Source organism: Notolepis coatsorum (assembly GCF_963971535.1).
Source record: "Notolepis coatsorum genome assembly, chromosome: 17".
Classification (NCBI taxonomy): domain Eukaryota; kingdom Metazoa; phylum Chordata; class Actinopteri; order Aulopiformes; family Paralepididae; genus Notolepis; species Notolepis coatsorum.
In genome coordinates this window covers 19,161,104-19,184,164 of record NC_140181.1, presented here as the reverse complement: position 1 = coordinate 19,184,164, position 23,061 = coordinate 19,161,104, and the positions used below count along the sequence as shown (strand labels likewise).

Sequence of the window (23,061 nt, the reverse complement as noted above, 5' to 3'; positions counted from 1 at the left end):
CCCAAAACGTGTGTTGTTGCAATGCATTTGAGATACGTTGCGGGTTGTGTGTGAGCTGTTTTTGTCACTGGCAGTAGCTTCTCCGTGCAGGTCGTGATGTATTGATCTGGTTGTTGTGTGAGAAACATCATGGTGTTTATGTGTACCGTGTACTCACTACTAAGGCAACTAACCTATGAAGCTATGCTTGGTGACGAGTGAGTAAAAGAATGTTCTTTCTCAGACTGTAATGACAATGGACAGTGAGTTCACACATTAACAGGTTTTCCTGTTTTAACTGGCCGTGTTGAGGGTAAAATAGGAGGATTGTGTTTTTCCCCCCCCGGTTCCCTGGGGACTTTATCACCTCCTATCAGACATGTTGTGCATTAATTGTGTCTTTTGTGTGGTAGGGATACGATGTAACTCTCAGCTTGATTGCTGAGGTTGTGCTAAATCTGCTGGAGAAACTTATTTCCTAAAGGGAAATTGGTTTGGTTGCTGTCGTGTGCTTAGCAAGGCCTGTGGTCGATACTAATCAAGAATGATGTATTCTCTCATTGTGATGATGATGGGTTGTGTGTGTCATGTGACCTACAACTGGGTTGTACTGGCCACAGAAGCACATGTGTATGTTGGACCGGGGTTCTTAGAGCCCTCTCTATTCTGTGTTTTTCCTTAGTAAAAATCAGATAGCAGGTTAGCTCGTGCGCTGTGTGGAGCTGTGAAACGCTTCATAGAGCTGACTATGACTGTGTCATATTCTCTTTTTGTCGTTACGTCGTATCATGGGTGTGGGGTCGTAAAGGGGTGAACTGGTAACCTTTCCTCTCCCCATTGTTCTGTCGGTCAGGGGTACACCCCCTGTCCTTCAAGGTTCCCGTCACGTGGCGGTTCGGCACGTTACGGGGGGGGGGGGGGGGGGGGGGGAGGGAGTTCCTGGTCCCACGGCCTGGTATATTGGGCGTGTGCACCGCAGGAATTCCCCCGCCATAGAGTACGTCACCGTGCGCGTCTCTGTTGGTAGGACTTCCGTGTGCTGTTCAGGTCCATGTGATGGATCTGTTTTCAGGGGGGGTGGTCAGGGCTCCTCCTCACCAAGCGCCTACTCAGGCCTTCTGTGAGTTCGGACTCCTTCTTCCATGTGATCCATGTGAGGAAGCCTCCATCAGAGTACAGAGCCTTCCTCCTCAGATTGTCAAAGTGAGTGGACCCTCTAGAAGGGTCCTTTTCTATTGTATGTATATTCGATTCAATTCGTTTATTGAGTGTGTATGGGTTCGGTGCCTCTTCCCCGGAGGCCCTAAAACCAGTTTTTTACATGGCTCAAGGTGCAATATATTCTTTTCAATCTGTACAGCTCGCGTGGGAAGTCTCTCTGGGGATCCCCGTCTCTTTCCTATGGGAGGGTGGTGGGATGTAAAAATGTGAACATTTTTTACCCCGGCTGTGTAGACTGGGATACATACTGTTGATGCTTCCTTCTTTCTATTCCAGAAGTGTTGGAGTTAGGGAGTGTCACACCCCTCTTGTCGTTCCCCTGGGCGCCTTGGGGATTCAATGGCAGGTCTAAATAGCCTGTTCATTGATGGGGGTGTGTCCCGACGCACGTATAGTGCTAGCTCGCTGTAAACAGGCGATTGACTGGCACGCCTTAGTTGCTTGTGGTTGAAACAGCGTTTTTATAAAGCAACTGAGATGGGGGTTTTTCCTCTTCCGGCGACCACATCCCATGACCTGGGTGGGTTGTCGACGGATCCTCGTTCATGTCTGGGGGATGATGACGGGATGGATCTGAACATATGTAGTGGGGTCTCACGCCCTTGGGGTGGGCCACCAGGCGCGGTTCGTCCCGACGTCTGGGTGGCGCCTTCTTTTCATGTTAAGATCAACACGCATATCTGCCCTTTTCCTGGGGCATGTCGGCGTGGTTAGGGCACGGGACTGGTTCTGGTCACGCTGGTCCAGATCAGTTGAACCCGTTGTCCGCCGGGGATGCAGATCTGCTGTTCTGGTACCCTGAGGGACTTGGGCTTTTTTCAGGGGGAAAAATGCCAGGTCGGTCTGGGTGTCACAGGGTTAAGCGCTATGGAGACCCTGGTTGGGTATGTTTTTTACTCAGCACTGTCGTCATGGCTTACAGCCATGCCATTCTGTACGCGCTCGATCTCGTCGGATCTCGGCCGCTACACAGGTTGGTCCTGGTTAGTACTTGGTTGGGAGACCGCCGGGGAATACCAGGTACGGTGTGCTTAGGGGCTGGTTCTCCATTGTTTTTCGCTCCTCTCTCACGCATGGCGAAGAGGGGCCTGTGGGGGTGGTTTTTTGACCTCCTCTGGTGACCCTGTGCTTCCCGTACCGCCAGGCCCGGTCCGAAGTGATGTTTGCGACCCGTAGGCCTGGGTTAACCCTTTTTGGAAACTGAAACACTTGTACTGCGGTATAGCCGGTGTATACCCGCAGGTGTGTTTTGGAGTTTTTTCTTGAGGGGTTATAGGAACAACCACCGCATTGGGTAACACCGAGGTGGTTGGTTCCCTGGTGTGTTGGAGCAGTGTCAACTCCCGGGTTCACCGGTTGAGGGTGCCCCTGCACGTTCATGACGTCTGCCAATCGTGTCAGCCTTCTCTGCCTCGACCCCTCTGGGTGGGGGTTGTTAAATGGAGGCTTGGTCATGCAACACCGCCAGCTTACGCTCCTTCCGCCGGGGCGGCTGTGTTCAGCTGTCCCCTCTGGCGCCTGTCTCGTCCGCAGTCTCCAGGCTAGGGTTAACAGCCTGTTGCCTGGTTTTTCCCCGGTGCGCTGCCTGCTTCCGTTGGTTAACCTTTTTTGTGTGCTTACGGCCATGCTGACTGCCTATTCTGCAGGGTCAGTGTGCCAGGCGGTGTACTATTGGGGGGACGGGGCCCGCTCGGCTTACTGGCCTGGTTGGTTCCGCCTGGGAATACCAGGTGCAGTAACTGAGGGGCCTTTGTCCGAATACGCTGGCGATGTGGGGGGCGGGGCACTACGTGCCCACCTGGTGGGGTCTTGATGCTGGCAGCATGGACTTCTCCGGGCCCCCATTCCAGGGAGTCCAGTCCTTTTGGTGGGTCTGGGTCTTCCTTCGTGCTCCGCTGCTACGGCCTTGCCACGGGGTTGGGTTTGCCCTTGACCCCGTGATTCTGGGGGCAGTAACGAGGTTGTTCCTCCGTTCGTTCCCGGGTGGCATGCGGGTTGTGCGTGTGTGTAGTCGTGGGTCAAGCCACGGTCTGCTCACCCTGTGCGTTGAGTTGCTTGAGTGCCTCTTCGCACGGTCGGGTCCGTCGCCCTCCCGTGACGTCCCTAATAGGGGGGCTACCCTCCATTAGGGGGGGTCGGGGGGGCTCGGCCCTCCCTGTTCTGATGGTTTTGGGGGGCTGTCAGCGGGGTGTATTTGTCAGCCAAGTGGCTCCGCTTGGCCTCCCTTGTGCAGAAGGCGAAGCCAAGCTAAGCCACTAACGATACAGAACGTTAGGTTATGACTATAACCAAGTTCTGTTAGTTAGGGGCGATGCTTGGCTTCGGACGGCCGCTGCAGCCCTTGACCTCACCTTGTGGTGAAAGCTTGGGAAGGAGGAGAGCAGGTGACCACACACCTGCTTATGAAGGTAAGCTGATGAGGGGTGTGGTCAGACTAATACTGGTATTAGAGGTACATTTGTGGTTTATTCAGTACGCGTGCACGTACGCGAGATAGTGCAGAAGGCGAAGCCAAGCATCGCCCCTAACTAACAGAACTTGGTTATAGTCATAACCTAACGTTAACCCTTTCACTACCACACTACAGAAGGTTAACCCTTTCACTACCACACTACAGAAGGTTAAGCCTTTCACAACCACACTACAGAAGGTTAACACTTTCACTACCACACTACAGAAGGTTAACCCTTTCAGGTTAACCTTTCACTACCACACTACAGAAGGTTAACCTTTCACTACCACACTACAGAAGGTTAACCTTTCACTACCACACTACAGACGGTTAACCTTTCACTACCACACTACAGAAGGTTAACCCTTTCACTACCACACTACAGAAGGTTAACCCTTTCACTACCACACTACAGAAGGTTTGAGCCTTTCACAACCACACTACAGAAGGTTAACCCTTTCACTACCACACTACAGAAGGTTAACCCTTTCACTACCACACTACAGAAGGTTAACCTTTCACTACCACACTACAGAAGGTTAACCTTTCACTACCACACTACAGAAGGTTAACCCTTTCACTACCACACTACAAAAGGTTAACCTTTCACTACCACACTACAGAAGGTTAACCTTTCACTACCACACTACAGAAGGTTAACCTTTCACTACCACACTATAGACGGTTAACCTTTCACTACCACACTACAGAAGGTTAACCCTTTCACTACCACACTACAGAAGGTTAACCCTTTCACTACCACACTACAGAAGGTTTGAGCCTTTCACAACCACACCACAGAAGGTTAACCCTTTCACTACCACACTACAGAAGGTTAACCCTTTCACTACCACACTACAGAAGGTTAACCCTTTCACTACCACACTACAGAAGGTTAACCCTTTCACTACCACACTACATAAGGTTAACCTTTCACTACCACACTACAGAAGGTTAACCCTTTCACTACCACACTACAGAAGGTTAACCCTTTCACTACCACACCACAGAAGGTTAACCTTTCAGGCGGTTAGGTGGCCGAGCGGAGATTGCGTTCGTCACCAACCCCGGAGCTGTGAGCTGGATTCGCCTGTTCGAATCCAGCTCACAGCTCCGGGGTTGTCACCAGCTTGGCTGGCCGTCTGCACTAATACAATGGACCTGTCTCAAAACCCTGCCCTCTTTTCTTGATCCTCCAATCACAGCTGTCGCTTACCTCTGACTTCCTCGTACAAACAAAGTTTGTACGAGGAAGTCAGAGGTAAGCGACAGCTGTGATTGGAGGATCAAGAAAAGGGGCAGGGCTTGAGACAGGTCTATTGGCTGTATTAGAGGGTGGGAGAAGCTGGCGGGGTGGGTCCGGGTCGTTGTAAACAGCGACTCCTACAGTTCGGTCGGGGCGCCTGCTAAGCGCGGATAGGACTCGAGGGGGATAGTGTGGTCCTCCCACACGCTACGCCCTCTCGATGAGAATCCGCGCTGCCAGGTGAAAAGAAACGGTGATTGGCTGGACGTGTGTCGGAGGAAGCACGTGGTAGCCTCCACTCTCCCAGATGATCTGACTGTGGGGGGTAAGTGCGCAGCGACCAGGAAGGGACTGGGAATTGGCATACGACTAACATTGGGATGGGAGAAAATCGGAGGAAAATGGAGGGGGAAAAAGACAAAAAAAAAAAAAAAAAAAAGGTTAACCTTTCACTACCACACTACAGAAGGTAGAGCCATATGAAATCTGTTTTATTTTTTCCCAAATTCCATTAAATATTTTTCCAAATTCCGTTTTTTCCGTTTTAATATTTCAGAATTCTGTATTTTGCTTTGTACGCTAATTTTACCATCAGAAATAGTGTCTAATAAGTGGGAATGAATATATGTCCACAATTTAATAAGATATAACAGTCCATTTAATAGGGCTGTCTTAAATACTTGGGCATGGGATTCAAATATGAAAATAAAATTCGATTATATAAAAAAAAAAAAAAAAATTATATATATTTTTGCAAAATCAACTCTGCCTCTCTTTGTTAACTACAACAAGCAATGCTGTTTGTTATTTAAGATGAGGTCGGACTCGGCACTGACAGATTTGTGTTCATTGTGCTGCTTTTATAAAGCCTCAAATGACGGCTTACAATATTTCATGAAAGCAAAGTGTTTTGTTTGTCTAAGATTTAAAAAGGTTTAAACTTTACAGCACTGACAAAGTTGAACAAAGTGCTGTACAAGTCCCACAACATTAAAAAAAAAAAAAAAAAAAAAAAATAATTAATTAATTCATTTTTTTTAATTTTTTTTTATAGTCGATTCCATTTTTATTGCTCAATTCCGCGATTCCGTGATCGCGGATTCCATATGGCTCTAACAGAAGGTTAACCCTTTCACTACCAGACTACAGAAGACCCAAAAACAATACTCTTGTTAGTCTTAGTCTTGGAGGTGTTTAAAACAAGCTTGTTCAATATAATCCATTCATGTGCTATTTCCAATTATTTTGATAAAACTTGTTTGAGTTTGTTATATATATTAGTTGCACAGTACATTGTTTATAGCAGAAGGCAACTCATTACTAAAAATAGAGAAGAAAAAGTTCTGCACACATTCATTTAGTTTGACAGCGATTGAGAGTAAATTAGTTTGATCATGGCCCCCAGTGATGTCATCTGGGAAATGTAATCCTTGTGTTGTGTTGATTGACAGCACCATGAAATGATGTAGATGAAAAAATAGCAGTACCTCGTCTTATAGGGACTGCTACCGTATCGTTTCATTGAGCTGTAATCAACACAACGCAAGGGTTCAATGTTCCAGATGACATCACTGGGTGGTGGCCATAATCAAACACATTTTCTCTCGATAACTGTCGAACACTAAATGAATGTGTGCAAAACTGTCTAGAGTTTTTTGTACGTGTGTGAGATTATGTGCAAAATAAATCTACATTGTTCTTTGGTGAAGAGCCCCTTTAAGTGTGTTTTTTTTTAGAATACCCAGTTCTATATATAGCGCCAAAAAAAGGTCCCCCGATAATCACTAAGGAACTACAAACTACTTTTCACTGTATTCCTGCACCTCAAGCGTAAGTAAGAGGTCGGAGAACTGACAAACACGTGACGTCAAAACGTCGTACGCATTCTTCACTCGAATGAAAACATTCTTCCAAAACATTCTGCGGTCGCCTGAATCATCCGCCGAATGGCATCCTGTCAATTAGCCCCTCGTAAACGGCGTCTCACCACTGCGTTAGAGACGGGCGGGAGGCCCCCCGGTATCTCCTGCCCCGTCTCCCAGCCCCACAGGGAGAGAGAGAGCCTTGGTATCTCTCCTGCCCCGTCTCCCAGCCCCACAGGGAGAGAGAGAGCCTTGGTATCTCTCCTGCCCCGTCTCCCAGCCCCACAGGGAGAGAGAGAGCCTTGGTATCTCTCCTGCCCCGTCTCCCAGCCCCACAGGGAGAGAGAGAGCCTTGGTATCTCTCCTGCCCCGTCTCCCAGCCCCACAGGGAGAGAGAGAGCCTTGGTATCTCTCCTGCCCCGTCTCCCAGCCCCACAGAGAGAGAGAGAGCCTTGGTATCTCTCCTGCCCCGTCTCCCAGCCCCACAGGGAGAGAGAGAGAGCCTTGGTATCTCTCCTGCCCCGTCTCCCAGCCCCACAGGGAGAGAGAGAGAGCCTTGGTATCTCTCCTGCCCCGTCTCCCAGCCCCACAGGGAGAGAGAGAGAGAGCCTTGGTATCTCTCCTGCCCCGTCTCCCAGCCCCACAGAGAGAGAGAGAGCCTTGGTATCTCTCCTGCCCCGTCTCCCAGCCCCACAGGGAGAGAGAGAGAGCCTTGGTATCTCTCCTGCCCCGTCTCCCAGCCCCACAGGGAGAGAGAGAGAGCCTTGGTATCTCTCCTGCCCCGTCTCCCAGCCCCACAGAGAGAGAGAGAGCCTTGGTATCTCTCCTGCCCCGTCTCCCAGCCCCACAGGGAGAGAGAGAGAGAGCCTTGGTATCTCTCCTCCCCCGTCTCCCAGCCCCACAGAGAGAGAGAGAGCCTTGGTATCTCTCCTGCCCCGTCTCCCAGCCCCACAGGGAGAGAGAGAGCCTTGGTATCTCTCCTGCCCCGTCTCCCAGCCCCACAGAGAGAGAGAGAGCCTTGGTATCTCTCATGCCTCGTCTCCCAGCCCCACAGGGAGAGAGAGACTCTCGGTATCTCTCCTGCCCCGTCTCCCAGCCCCACAGAGAGAGAGAGAGCCTTGGTATCTCTCATGCCCCGTCTCCCAGCCCCACAGAGAGAGAGAGCCTTGGTATCTCTCATGCCCCGTCTCCCAGCCCCACAGGGAGAGAGAGAGCCTTGGTATCTCTCCTGCCCCGTCTCCCAGCCCCACAGGGAGAGAGAGAGCTTCTCGCCGCCCCGCATTGTTCCGTCCGGGAGTGATTTGAGTATTGTGCGTGATGCAAATAATTATCTAATCAGGAAGTGAAGAATCAAATTACTCCAGATAGGCCTGAAAGTGCCTTGTACCAGACGAGGGTGATGGTTCACTTTCACAGGGGGGAAACAGGGCACTGCAAGGGGGGAAACAGGGCACTGTGAGGGGGAAACAGGGCACTGCGAGGGGGAAACAGGGCACTGTGAGGGGGGAAACAGGGCACTGTGAGGGGGGAAACAGGGCACTGTGAGGGGGAAACAGGGCACTGTGAGGGGGGAAACAGGGCACTGTGAGGGGGGAAACAGGGCACTGCGAGGGGGAAACAGGGCACTGTGAGGGGGAAACAGGGCACTGCGAGGGGGAAACAGGGCACTGTGAGGGGGAAACAGGGCACTGTGAGGGGGAAACAGGGCACTGTGAGGGGGAAACAGGGCACTGTGAGGGGGAAACAGGGCACTGTGAGGGGGAAACAGGGCACTGCGAGGGGGAAACAGGGCACTGTGAGGGGGAAACAGGGCACTGTGAGGGGGAAACAGGGCACTGCGAGGGGGAAACAGGGCACTGCGAGGGGGAAACAGGGCACTGTGAGGGGGAAACAGGGCACTGTGAGGGGAAAACAGGGCACTGTGAGGGGGAAACAGGGCACTGTGAGGGGGAAACAGGGCACTGTGAGGGGGAAACAGGGCACTGTGAGGGGGGAAACAGGGCACTGTGAGGGGGGAAACAGGGCACTGTGAGGGGAAAACAGGGCACTGTGAGGGGGAAACAGGGCACTGTGAGGGGGAAACAGGGCACTGCGAGGGGGAAACAGGGCACTGTGAGGGGGAAACAGGGCACTGTGAGGGGGGAAACAGGGCACTGTGAGGGGGGAAACAGGGCACTGTGAGGGGGAAACAGGGCACTGCGAGGGGGAAACAGGGCACTGTGAGGGGAAAACAGGGCACTGTGAGGGGGGAAACAGGGCACTGTGAGGGGGAAACAGGGCACTGTGAGGGGGGAAACAGGGCACTGTGAGGGGGAAACAGGGCACTGTGAGGGGGAAACAGGGCACTGTGAGGGGAAAACAGGGCACTGTGAGGGGGGAAACAGGGCACTGTGAGGGGGGAAACAGGGCACTGTGAGGGGAAAACAGGGCACTGTGAGGGGGAAACAGGGCACTGCGAGGGGGAAACAGGGCACTGTGAGGGGAAAACAGGGCACTGTGAGGGGGGAAACAGGGCACTGTGAGGGGGAAACAGGGCACTGCGAGGGGGAAACAGGGCACTGTGAGGGGGGAAACAGGGCACTGTGAGGGGGGAAACAGGGCACTGCGAGGGGGGAAACAGGGCACTGTGAGGGGGGAAACAGGGCACTGTGAGGGGGGAAACAGGGCACTGCGAGGGGGGAAACAGGGCACTGTGAGGGGGAAACAGGGCACTGCGAGGGGGAAACAGGGCACTGTGAGGGGGAAACAGGGCACTGTGAGGGGGGAAACAGGGCACTGTGAGGGGGAAACAGGGCACTGTGAGGGGGGAAACAGGGCACTGTGAGGGGGGAAACAGGGCACTGCGAGGGGGGAAACAGGGCACTGTGAGGGGGGAAACAGGGCACTGTGAGGGGGAAACAGGGCACTGTGAGGGGGAAACAGGGCAATGTGAGGGGGAAACAGGGCACTGTGAGGGGGAAACAGGGCACTGCGAGGGGGGAAACAGGGCACTGTGAGGAACAGGGCACTGCGAGGGGGAAACAGGGCACTGTGAGGGGGGGGAAACAGGGCACTGCGAGGGGGGAAACAGGGCACTGTGAGGGGGAAACAGGGCACTGTGAGGGGGGAAACAGGGCACTGTGAGGAGGGAAACAGGGCACTGTGAGGGGGGAAACAGGGCACTGTGAGGGGGGAAACAGGGCACTGTGAGGGGGAAACAGGGCACTGTGAGGGGGGGAAACAGGGCACTGTGAGGGGGGAAACAGGGCACTGTGAGGGGGAAACAGGGCACTGTGAGGGGGAAACAGGGCACTGTGAGGGGGAAACAGGGCACTGTGAGGGGGGAAACAGGGCACTGTGAGGGGGAAACAGGGCACTGTGAGGGGGAAACAGGGCACTGTGAGGGGGGAAACAGGGCACTGTGAGGGGGAAACGGGGCACTGCGAGGGGGGAAACAGGGCACTGCGAGGGGGAAACAGGGCACTGTGAGGGGGGAAACAGGGCACTGTGAGGGGGGAAACAGGGCACTGCGAGGGGGAAACAGGGCACTGTGAGGGGGAAACAGGGCACTGTGAGGGGGGAAACAGGGCACTGTGAGGGGGGAAACAGGGCACTGTGAGGGGGGAAACAGGGCACTGTGAGGGGGGAAACAGGGCACTGCGAGGGGGAAACAGGGCACTGTGAGGGGGGAAACAGGGCACTGTGAGGGGGAAACAGGGCACTGTGAGGGGGGAAACAGGGCACTGCGAGGGGGGAAACAGGGCACTGCGAGGGGGAAACAGGGCACTGCGAGGGGGAAACAGGGCACTGTGAGGGGGAAACAGGGCACTGTGAGGGGGGAAACAGGGCACTGTGAGGGGGGAAACAGGGCACTGCGAGGGGGAAACAGGGCACTGTGAGGGGGAAACGGGGCACTGCGAGGGGGGAAACAGGGCACTGTGAGGGGGAAACGGGGCACTGTGAGGGGGGAAACAGGGCACTGCGAGGGGGGAAACAGGGCACTGTGAGGGGGGAAACAGGGCACTGTGAGGGGGAAACAGGGCACTGTGAGGGGGAAACAGGGCAATGTGAGGGGGAAACAGGGCACTGTGAGGGGGAAACAGGGCACTGCGAGGGGGGAAACAGGGCACTGTGAGGAACAGGGCACTGCGAGGGGGAAACAGGGCACTGTGAGGGGGGGGAAACAGGGCACTGCGAGGGGGGAAACAGGGCACTGTGAGGGGGAAACAGGGCACTGTGAGGGGGGAAACAGGGCACTGTGAGGAGGGAAACAGGGCACTGTGAGGGGGGAAACAGGGCACTGTGAGGGGGAAACAGGGCACTGTGAGGGGGAAACAGGGCACTGTGAGGGGGGGAAACAGGGCACTGTGAGGGGGGAAACAGGGCACTGTGAGGGGGAAACAGGGCACTGTGAGGGGGAAACAGGGCACTGTGAGGGGGAAACAGGGCACTGTGAGGGGGGAAACAGGGCACTGTGAGGGGGAAACAGGGCACTGTGAGGGGGAAACAGGGCACTGTGAGGGGGGAAACAGGGCACTGTGAGGGGGAAACGGGGCACTGCGAGGGGGGAAACAGGGCACTGCGAGGGGGAAACAGGGCACTGTGAGGGGGGAAACAGGGCACTGTGAGGGGGGAAACAGGGCACTGCGAGGGGGAAACAGGGCACTGTGAGGGGGAAACAGGGCACTGTGAGGGGGGAAACAGGGCACTGTGAGGGGGGAAACAGGGCACTGTGAGGGGGGAAACAGGGCACTGTGAGGGGGGAAACAGGGCACTGTGAGGGGGGAAACAGGGCACTGCGAGGGGGAAACAGGGCACTGTGAGGGGGGAAACAGGGCACTGTGAGGGGGAAACAGGGCACTGTGAGGGGGAAACGGGGCACTGTGAGGGGGGAAACAGGGCACCGCTTGTGTGTCAGCACGCAGCCTCGAAGGGCGTCCGAACGTGGAAAAACGACGAGAAGCCGGGCTGTCGCCTGGAATAGGATTTTCTTCTCTGTTTCGTAATGCAAATGAAGCTCAGTATCTTGTGTATATTTATAGTGCACGATTCCCAAGCGCGGATCAAGGTGAGATCTGTTCTAGAGGCTCCATAAACAAGGAGAGATAGAAGATTGTGTCGTGATCAGCCCCTCATCTGTTTCTCTTCTGGCCTCACGACTAGAAGCTCCATAAACAAGTAGAGGTTGAAGATTGTGTCGTGATCAGCCCTTCATCTGTGTGAATTCTGGCCTCACGATATGTCTGACCTCTCTCCCCCTGCCTAAACAAAGCTGCTAGGCAACGACGGTGACCTTTTGAAGGAGTAAGGAGATCCTTTCAGAGCCCAGAGAGAGAGAGAGAGAGAGTGTGTGAGAGGGAGAGAGAGATGGAGAGAGAGAGAGAGTGCAAGAGAGAGTGTGTGTGTGTGTGTGAGAGAGAGAGACAGTGTGAGAGAGTTAGGGAGAGAGGGAGAGAGAGAGTGTGAGAGAGAGAGCGAGAGAGAGAGAGAGCGAGAGAGAGAGCGAGAGAGAGAGAGCGAGAGAGAGAGAGAGAGAGAGAGAGTGTGTGTGAGAGAGAGAGAGTGTGTGTGAGAGAGATAGGGCGGGATCCACTAAGAATGGATTGCACCGTGGGAATTGCACCCTTAACTGCACGGGGTTTGCGAGCGGGATCTGCTCCGTCTTTGCGAGCTATCCACTAAAGGACATTGCACGGATGAGATACCAGCGCAGACACGGCCATTATGTGTTGATCTGCTCCAGCTGGCTCGCGGGGGACAGTCTGCAGTGCAACTGACGGCACTGTTGGCAAAGAGAGAGAGAGCTCGGAGGACGTTCACTTGTTTAAACAAACTGTATAAACGCCATAATACTGTTGATTAAAGTTGGGACTCTGTCCCTTTCAAAGTGGAGCATGGTGCGGTTTGCTGTCGGTGTGATTGTGAACGCAATCGAACTTTATATAGTACCTAATCTAGGAAGCGCAGGGTTTTCGGAAGTGAGTGTGTGCGAGAGAGTGTGTGCGAGTGTGTGTGTGTGTGTGTGTGTGTGTGTGTGTGTGTGTGTGTGTGTGTGTGTGTGTGTGTGCAAGCGAACGACAGAGAGAGTAGAGTGTGTGTGCGCCACACCCACCGAAGCACCCTGAGAGGAACCAGGGAGAGGAAGGGGAGGAAATAGACTCGGAATGAAGCGTGCGTTTGCTCCACGGTCTGCTCGTAGCTGTTTAGCGGCATTAGAGGCATTTGAATGAGACCTTCGCCTTGGTCCTCTTGAGGCCATTTCCACCTCCGTTGCCAATCCAAACTGCCACGTTTGGATATCCAAACTGCGCTCAGACTGGGATAGGAGATGGCAAATGTGTTGCTTGGCTGCAGCAGGTGTCGTGTTCTTGTTCAGTTGGGCAAGATTTTGTTTGGAGTTGGACCTCATCCGTCAGGACCTCCATCTGCGATCCAGATGCCAAATGTATTTTGTTTATTGTATATATTTATTAAATAACAATATTTAAATAATAATAAATACGATTGCATGGGATCTCTGGGTGGCTTGGCTCAATATCATCCTTTATTTCATCCAGTAGATCGAGGATTGATTGAGCTGGCAAGCTGTGTCTCCGGATGATTTCGGTCTCAATTAAATAAAAAAGGTGATATTCCCCTGCGAAATATTCTTTCACGGGCACGCCTGGCATTACAATGCCTGCGTCTGGCAACAATTACTGCTGCCATGATCACCTGTGACGCTGGCAGTGACACTGGCATGATGCCTCTTTATAGCGCTTAGGGATTTGCCCTTATTTACCACCATGTCTGTGAAGACGGTAGGTGCGTAGCATTAATTGCTCTGTGCAATTGGCGCAGGCTTTTGTGGATACCGAGCAGATTTAGACGAGGCTCATTTACATAGATACGCCCTGCGCCCATATTACCTCATTTAAATACGCGGCAATGGCACCGGAGGCAATGCTGACGGAACGCATGCGCCACCTCATTTCACCCGCTGCGCGTCCTCTGTGGATACCAAACAGAGTTTCAGAGCGATATGCACCGGCTTTGCGTCGGAAAAAGCCGCACAAACCCTTTGTGGATCCCGCCCATAGTGTGTGAGAGAGAGAGTGTGTGTGAGAGTGTGTGAGAGAGAGGGAGAGAGAGTGTGTGAGAGAGAGAGTATGTGAAAGAGATAGTGTGTGAGAGAGAGTCAAGTCAAGTCAAGTCAAGTCAAGAGTTTTAATTGTCACGGCATACAGGTATACAATGAAATGCGGGTGGTCTTGCCCGCAACGATGTGCAATACAGTGGTACATATAATAGAATCAAAAGAAGAAAACAACATTGTGCAGTAACAGGTAGCAGGTAACATGGAGTGACATCTCGGTATCTGTACATAGTTATTTACAGAGCATGTGGGACATGCTAGTTAGCTTTGGTAGTGCAATACACTGTTCCTGTTATTCTAATTTAAAGTGTCCTTTCCTTTGGCCATAAGTGTGCGTGTGTGCGACATGAGTGTGTGCCCGCTCATGTTAAAGTGTTAAGTGGCTGCTCGTGTGTGAGCGTGCACAGTGTGCGTGTCGTGTGTGTGTTCATGTGTGCTTGTGTGTGGACAGTTCAATGTTCTGAGCACTCAATGTTCATTGTTCATGGCTCTGATGGCCTGGGGGAAGAAGCTGAGCCTAAGCCGCTCTGTCCTAGTAGCTGGGGTTCGCAGGCGTCTGCCTGACCTCAGCAGCTGAAACAGGCTGTTATTGGGGTGGTGAGGGTCTTTCATTATCCTGCAGGCTCTGGATTTGCACCTCTTGTTGTATAGAACCTGCAGGGGGGGTAGTGCAATACCCGTGGTACGCTCGGCTGAGCGCACCACTCTCTGTAGGGCCTTCTTGTCCTGTGCCGTGCTGTTTCCATACCAGGCAGTGATGTTTCCGGTCAGGATGCTCTCTACAGCTCCTGAGTAGAAGGACTGGAGTATCTTCCCCGATACTCTGAACTTCCTTAACTGTCTCAGGTGGTAGAGACGCTGTTTCGCCTTCTTTACTACTGTTTCTATGTGTGTTGACCATGTCAGGTCCTCTGAGATGTGGACCCCCAGGTACTTGAAGCTGCTCACCCTGTCCACGGTAGCCCCGTTTATCATCAGTGGTGTGTGTGTCTCCTGCTGTCCTCTCCTATAATCCACGATCAGCTCCTTGGTTTTGCCAATGTTCAGGAGCAGGCTGTTGTCCTGGCACCAGCGTTCCAGTACCTCAACCTCCTCCCGGTAGGCCTTCTCGTCGTTGTCCGAGATCAGCCCCACCACCACCGTGTCATCTGCGAACTTCACTATGGAGTTGGAGCTGAACTTGGCCACACAGTCGTGTGTGTAGAGTGAGTACAGCAGGGGGCTCAGAACACAGCCCTGGGGGGACCCGATGCTCAGGGTGATGGTGTTGGAGGTCTGACCCCCCACCCTGACCGCCTGGGGTCTTTCGCTCAGAAAGTCCAGTACCCAGGCGCTCAGGGCGGAGCTCAGACCTAGCTCGATCAGCTTGTCCACCAGTCTGGTGGGGACTATGGTGTTGAACGCTGAGCTGTAGTCAATGAACAACAGTCTCACATAGCCCCCCTTCTGACGGTCAAGGTGCGAGAGGGTGCTGTGCAGTACCTGGGAGACTGCGTCGTCGGTGGACCTGTTTGTCCTGTATGCAAATTGCATAGGGTCCATATCACTGGGGAGGGAGGCACAAATGTGGTCCTTGACCAGCCTCTCGAAACATTTCATGACCACAGAGGTGAGTGCCACCGGTCTGTAGTCATTTGGACATGCTGGGGAGGGTTTCTTCGGCACAGGGATGATGGTAGACATCTTGAAGCAGGCAGGGACCACTGACTCCACCAGTGATTGATTAAATATGGCGGTGAACACAGGGGCCAGCTGGTTGGCACAGGTCTTGAGTATACGTCCTGTTATGCCATCTGGGCCAGCAGCCTTCCTGGTGTTCACCTGCATAAATGCTCTTCTCACACTGTGTTCCGACAACGAGAGAGCGTCCCCCCCCCCCTCGCGGTTGCCCCCCCCCCTCCACAACAGCCGGCGCGCCAGTGACGTCACTAGCCGGAGAGCCAGCAGCGCCACTGTCTACACCAAACCGAGCGTAGAAGATGTTGAGCTTGTCCGCGAGGGAGGCGTCGTCGCTCCCCATTGAGGGGGCGCTGACTTTATAGTCAGTTATTGTCTTCAGTCCCTGCCATAATCCTCTTGTGTCGTTTTGTGCCATTTGTGTCTCCAGTTTGTCAGCATATGTCCTCTTAGCAAGTTTGACAGCTTTGCGTAGAGTATAGACTGAATATAGTGTGAGAGTGTGAGAGAGAGAGAGTGTGTGTGTGTGAGAGAAAGTGTGAAACAGTGTGTGAGAGAGAGTGAGAGAGTGTGTGAGAGAGAGAGTGAGAGAGAGAGTGTGTGAGAGAGAGTGTGAGAGAGAGTGTGTGAGAGAGAAAGAGAGAGAGAGAGTGTGAGAGAGAGAGTGTGTGAGAGAGAGAGTGTGTGAGAGAGAGAGTTTGTGAGAGAGAGTGTGAGAGAGAGTGTGAGAGAGAGTGTGTGAGAGAGTGTGTGAGAGAGAGAGTTTGTGAGAGAGAGTGTGAGAGAGAGTGTGTGTGAGAGAGAGTGTGTGTGAGAGAGTGTGTGAGAGAGAGTGTGAGAGTGTGTTTGAGAGAGAGAGTGTGAGAGAGTGTGTGAGAGAGAGTGTGAGAGAGAGTGTGAGAAAGAGGGAGAGAGAGTGCAAGAGAGAGTGTGTGAGAGAGAGTGTGTGAGAGAGTTAGAGAGAGAGTGAGGGAGAGAGAGAGGGAGAGAGGGAGAGAGAGAGTGAGCGAGAGAGAGGTTTCCACGTCACATGGAAAAGTGTGGGTGTTTTATTATTTTTATTATTTTCTCAGTAAGCGCTGTCCTCCTTCCAGGTGCTCCTAGAGTTTCTTTCTGCTCTCGGTTGCCATGAAGTTGCGTTCCCCTGGTGTCGGCGCCGGATGACCCATTTTGGTTCTTCTGGAGTTTCCTCGTGAAGGGGAGGACAGTGAAACACATGGTGGAGGTTGAACATGAGGGACTCGTGAGGTCGGCAGAGTGAGGTGTGGCTGTGTTTTCCACGTGGAAATAGCTTTACTTTAAGATTTTGTGTCATTTAATCCTTCGTCGCGATCACTCAACACAAGTGCTTAGAAGAAACGGATTCAACGTGGCCTTTTAATAGAACACATATGGGTTACCAGCGGTTTAAAAAACAAAGTGGATATACGGAACTGGTATACAGAAAGACAATTGGGTGCAAGGAATCGCTAGAGACAAAGTCTTTGGAGTATCTTCAGCCTGACATAGTTTCTTAACCCTTTCACTACCGCACTACAGAAGGTTAACCCTTTCACTACCGCACTACAGAAGGTTAACCCTTTCACTACCGCACTACAGAAGGTTAACCCTTTCACTACTGCACTACAGAAGGTTAACCCTTTCACTACCGCACTACAGAAGGTTAACCCTTTCACTACCGCACTACAGAAGGTTAACCCTTTCACTACCGCACTACAGAAGGTTAACCCTTTTACGACCGCTTTACAGAAGGTTAACCCTTTCACTACCGCACTACAGATGGTTAACCTTTCAATACCGCACTACAGACGGTTAACCTTTCAATACCACACTACAGAAGGTTAACCTTTCACTACCACACTACAGAAGGCTAACCTTTTCACTACAGCACTACAGAAGATTAACCCTTTCACTACCGCACTACAAAAGGTTAACACTTTCACTACCACACTACAGAAGGTTATCCTTTCACTACCACACTACAGAAGGTTAACACTTTCACTACCACACTACAGAAGGTTAACCTTTCACTACCACACTACAGACGGTTAACCTTTCACTACCACACTACAGAAGGTTAACCCTTTCACTACCACACTACAGAAGGTTAACACTTTCACTACCACACTACAGAAGGTTAACCTTTCACTACCACACTACAGACGGTTAACCTTTCACTACCACACTACAGAAGGTTAACCCTTTCACTACAGCACTACAGAAGGTTAACCCTTTCACTACCACACTACAGACGGTTAACCTTTAAATACCATACTACAGACGGTTAACCCCCACACACACACACACACACACACGCACTGTTGCTGTTTTTAAATACTAAACGCACACGGGCCATGATGAAATATGTTACGGTCTGCCTGTTTTATAACGGGCTCTCTTCATCTCAGTGACAGAAGGGGCCGGCAGCATTGTGCAGATGGATGTGTGAACAGCGGCGGTGCCAGGCTTATTCGCTGTCGTAAATCTTCACCGTTGGACTTTCCGCCACACTGTTTAACGCCACGAGAAGCGTGTGAAACGCGAGACGCTATCTTGTTCTCCTGCGCAACCGTGTATTGTTGTTGTTGTTCTTGTTGTGTTGTACTCCTGTCCACACAGACCCATCTACCCCCTCTTTCCCTTCATCGCTCTCTCGTTCTTTCTCCCTCGCAGGCACCATCATGTCCTCCCCCACGGACCTGGAGGACGACGCGGGCGCCATGTCCACCCCCACGGAGCTGGAGGCGAAGGAGGCGAAGGAGGCGAAGGAGCTGAATTCTGTCGAGTTCATCCAGCTACAGCAGTACATAGAATGTGAGTACAGTACAGGCAGGAGGCGGGCGGCAAGCAGCCCCCCCCCCCCCCGCCCCCCGACTTCCACTTCCACCCACCCACACACACACACACACACACACACACACACACACACACACACACACACACACACACACACACACACACACACACACACACACACACACACACACACACACACACACACACACTGGCGGGGGCTTCCCCGTGTCTCGAGGAGGGAGCCGTTGCTCACGCTTGTCATTGTGCAACACAGCAGCCTCCATGTGTTGGCTGGTCTTCTTTGGCTCCGTTCACACTGCTTCTGTTCTCTGACATGCACGTTTCTCCTGTGCGGCAGAGTGTTAGCCGCTCTTTGGCTCCGTTCACACTGCTTCTGTTCTGACCGTGTGTGTTTTATATTGTATTTTTCTCCGTTGTATTTGTATTGTTCTATTCTACTATTCTAACTGCCATTATTTGCAACGATGCCTAGTGCACTTTGCATCCTTTCTCTGCCACTACACTGTGAACTGAACGTGCAACACTGTCACTTTGTCACCCGTGCCTTGTTTCTATACTTTTATTTATCTTTTTTAATATTCTTTATTTTTAGCATAAAAAATATGATATTTTAATTTCAAGTTTCAAGTTTCTTTATTAGTTGTCATACAAAAGTACAGAATACTTTTATATAAAATGCTTCTTTCTGTTTTGCTCCAGAGATTGTGCTAGATAAAAATAGATAAGTATAAAATAAGTATAAAATAGAAGTCAAGTATGTAGACAAAAGTGTTCAATATATACATACAATATACAATGCAGAGTAGAAAAGTAACTGAGTTACAATACAATATACAGTACAATGCAGAAATGGGATGAGGTACAATTTACAGTAAGGTGTAATGAGGTATGAGTTGTAGTGCAAATTCTTTACCAATAAATATAAAGTGTGTTAAGTGTCTAAAGTGGGTAAAGTGGGTGCTACATTGAGTTGTTTGTTTAAAGTGAGTGTGTGCGTGTGGATGTGTGTGCTGTGAGTGTATTTGATGGTTGTTACATAGTGTTATTGTCATTTAGCATCCTGATGGCCTGAGGATAGAAGCTTCTTCTGAGTCTCTCTGTGCTTGCCATGAGACTCCGGTATCGCTTGCCTAATTTGAGTTTAAGTCTATGTTTTTTGTGATGCTGTGTGAAGGGGGAACTAGCAACGTAAAATGTTCATTGTACGGTGTGACTTGTCTGTTTGACTGTGCATATGACAAATATATTATCTTGAATCTTGAATATGTGCAGTAATGTTTGCAGTACTATTTCTGTTTGTGTAAATTGTGCACCTTGTGTTGTATTTTTATTACAGGGTTCGCACAAGGTCCTTGAAGTACTTAAAGTGCTTGATTATAGAAATAATTTATTCCTTGAAAACAGCCAATTTTTTTTAACACAGTGCTTAAAAAGTCCTTGAAATTCAAATCAACCATTCGCATTGAAAGTTTTGTTCATACATGATAAAATTGTTCTGAATCAAGAAATATTATTTTTATTTATTTTAAGTCTAACTAATTGTAAACAGCCAAACAAAAAAGATCAGATCTGAGCAATAAGTCAGAATTGAGCACTAAGGCCTGCAGTGTGAACATAGCCATCCTGTGTGTGTGTGTGTGTGTGTGTGTGTGTGTGTGTGTGTGTGTGTGTGTGTGTGTGTGTGTGTGTGTGTGTGTGTGTGTGTGTGTGTGTGTGTGTGTGTGTGTGTGTGTGTGTGTGTGTGTGTGTGTGTGTGTGTGTGTGTGTGTGTGTGTGTGTGTGTGCGACTGTGCGTGTGTGTGTGTGTGTGTGTGTGTGTGTGCGACTGTGTGTGTGTGCGACTGTGTGCGACTGTGTGTGTGTGTGCGACTGTGCATGTGTACACCCCTGCGACTTCACTGACTTGTGTGTTTATCCCTCCTAGACTGCAACTTGAAGGTGAAGGACGTGTTGAGGGAGTTCGATGCAGATGGCAGACTGGCTCAGCACCGACATGGAGAGGTGAGTGAGGCCAGTGTTGCAGTCCAGCCACTACATCTCCAGTCCCCAGTGTTCGAGCCCGAGTCGAGTCCCCATTACCCTAGTCCGAGTCCGAGTTATCCAGTCCTTCGGATGAGACACTAAACCAAGGTCCTGACTGAATTCGGTCGTTAAAGAACCCAGGACGCCTATCGCAAAGAGTAGGGGGTTCCCCCGACGTTCCTGGCCAAATTCCCAATCAGGTCTCTGACATCAAGGCCACCTAATCATCCCTTCTCCTTAATTGGCTGATATTAATCCCTGTCTCCTGAGCCGTTCAGCCATTGTGTAGTGTGATGTGTGCCTGGTGCCAGTGTATGGTAGTAATTGTGTAGTGTGATGTGTGTCTGGTGCCAGTGTATGGTAGTCATTGTGTAGTGTGATGTGTGTCTGGTGCCAGTGTATGGTAGTCATTGTGTAGTGTGATGTGTGTCTGGTGCCAGTGTATGGTAGTCATTGTGTAGTGTGATGTGTGTCTGGTGCCAGTGTATGGTAGTCATTGTGTAGTGTGATGTGTGTCTGGTGCCAGTGTATGGTAGTCATTGTGTGTAGTGTGATGTGTGTCTGGTGCCAGTGTATGGTAGTCATTGTGTAGTGTGATGTGTGCCTGGTGCCAGTGTATGGTAGTCATTGTGTAGTGTGATGTGTGTCTGGTGCCAGTGTATGGTAGTCATTGTGTAGTGTGATGTGTGTCTGGTGCCAGTGTATGGTAGTCATTGTGTAGTGTGATGTGTGTCTGGTGCCAGTGTATGGTAGTCATTGTGTGTAGTGTGATGTGTGCCTGGTGCCAGTGTATGGTAGTCATTGTGTAGTGTGATGTGTGTCTGGTGCCAGTGTATGGTAGTCATTGTAGGGCTGGGCGATATAACGATAACGATAAATATCGCGATATATTTTAATAATCGATATCGAATATCGAAAAAAACGTTTATTTTTTTAATATAATTTTTTTTTTGTTACCTGCAACAGGGCAGTTTTAAAACCAGAGACAGTGGACAGACTTGTCTTTCTTGCCTGCAACTTAAAGTAATGGCTTTGAATTGTCCAAATGACAATACTGACCAAATTGAGATTTATTTTTCTCTTGTCCATTTATTTTGTTTGCTTTCTAATTTAAAATACAGTTTGAAACTGTCTGTACACAGTAGGCTATGTGTGCTAGCAGAGCTAGACTCCAGTCACAAGTCAAGGTGCACATGTGCGGTGGTTTGTCCACCAAAAAAGTGCCAAAAGATCGAAAATAAACTAGCAGAGCCAGAACTGTTCAACTCCCCTGGAGCCACAGCCAGCAGAGAAGCCGGTTTACTTTCGCTTTTAAACCAGCTGCAGCCTGAGAACTCGAGTGTGAGGGGATGTAACACTAAAGATGGCGGCAACGACAAAGAATTTCTGCAAAATAAACATACATCTGTTGTTAACACTTTAATCGCCATGGGCTAAATTCATAATTTACCATCCCTCGCCAGCTCTATTTGTCTATGGAGAAGTTCCCCTTCTTTGCAGGGCTATACCTTCTTAAATTCTATTGCTAAATTGCCATTATTATGGCCCATTCAATGTCCTATATGTATTGTTCAGGGTGTAGCAACGTTAAAATATGGTCTAAAGTATAAGTATGTTTTTATCGTTTTCTGCAGCTTTCTTCAGAACGTGATTTATAGCCCTAAATGCATTATATTGATGATCAAATACAGTTTGGTAGGAATCTGTGCGAGATAAAAAATTTCAACTGGACGTGGTTCTAGAAGTTTCTACGCATCATCTGATGATGACCGGATGGGCGGGGGATCGTTTATAATTCCGTGGGCAGCGTTAGATGATTCATCCAGAGTGGGTCATATGTTGATCATAGCAGTTTATATGGAACACGTTAGAATATAACGCTGAATCTTACCGTGGCTTCCTCGCACCGCTGGCAGATGAGCGTGGAACAGAATTTTTTCTATTATGGGATGGAGAAATGCCCGATCCATTTCCAGGTTGTATAATAGTATATACGTCCAAATCATGTTGTTTTTTCGAGTTATTTGCACCGATCGATGTTCACTGTGTAAATACGGAGTCTCTCTAACGATAACGAGTGCCCGGACCACATATGGATGAGCACTACCGGTTCAAAGGTTAATTTCCGGTTGGCGATCTGCCGATCGGCCACCAGATGGCGCTCTTGAACCGCTAGAGAGTTGAGTGGAGCTTTGCAGTGTGTCTCAGGGCTCCGGAAAGGAAATATGATTTCGATGACAGATTTTTGAAATATTGACATCAAAGACGAGTTACGGCGTCTTCGGCAGAATGAGCATGGCTAGGAATGACGTGTAAACTCGTCCACGGCGATCATAGTGTTAAAAAAATTAAAATAAAAAATTTACTTATAACAATTTCGATAATTAGCTATATCGAGAAATATGATAACATTATCATATCGTTATCGCGATATGATTTTTTGCCATATCGCCCAGCCCTAAGTCATTGTGTAGTGTGATGTGTGCCTGGTGCCAGTGTATGGCAGCAATTGTGTAGTGTGATGTGTGCCTGGTGCCAGTGTATGGCAGCCATTGTGTAGTGTGATGTGTGCCTGGTGCCAGTGTATGGCAGCCATTGTGTAGTGTGATGTGTGCCTGGTGCCAGTGTATGGCAGCCATTGTGTAGTGTGATGTGTGCCTGGTGCCAGTGT

The 23,061-nt window shown here is 50.6% G+C and overlaps 1 protein-coding gene across 1 annotated transcript in view; it reads left to right on the top strand.

The window, feature by feature from the left end:
• dgkaa (diacylglycerol kinase, alpha a) overlaps window positions 1–23,061 on the top strand; it is an 86,427-nt gene that overhangs the window by 11,623 nt on the left and 51,743 nt on the right. Inside the window, exons 2-3 of the mRNA XM_084332751.1 lie at window positions 18,225–18,365; window positions 20,293–20,369. Coding sequence (XP_084188877.1) covers window positions 18,233–18,365; window positions 20,293–20,369 — 210 coding nt within the window. The 5' untranslated portion in view covers window positions 18,225–18,232. The remainder of the gene's footprint in view (window positions 1–18,224; window positions 18,366–20,292; window positions 20,370–23,061) is intronic.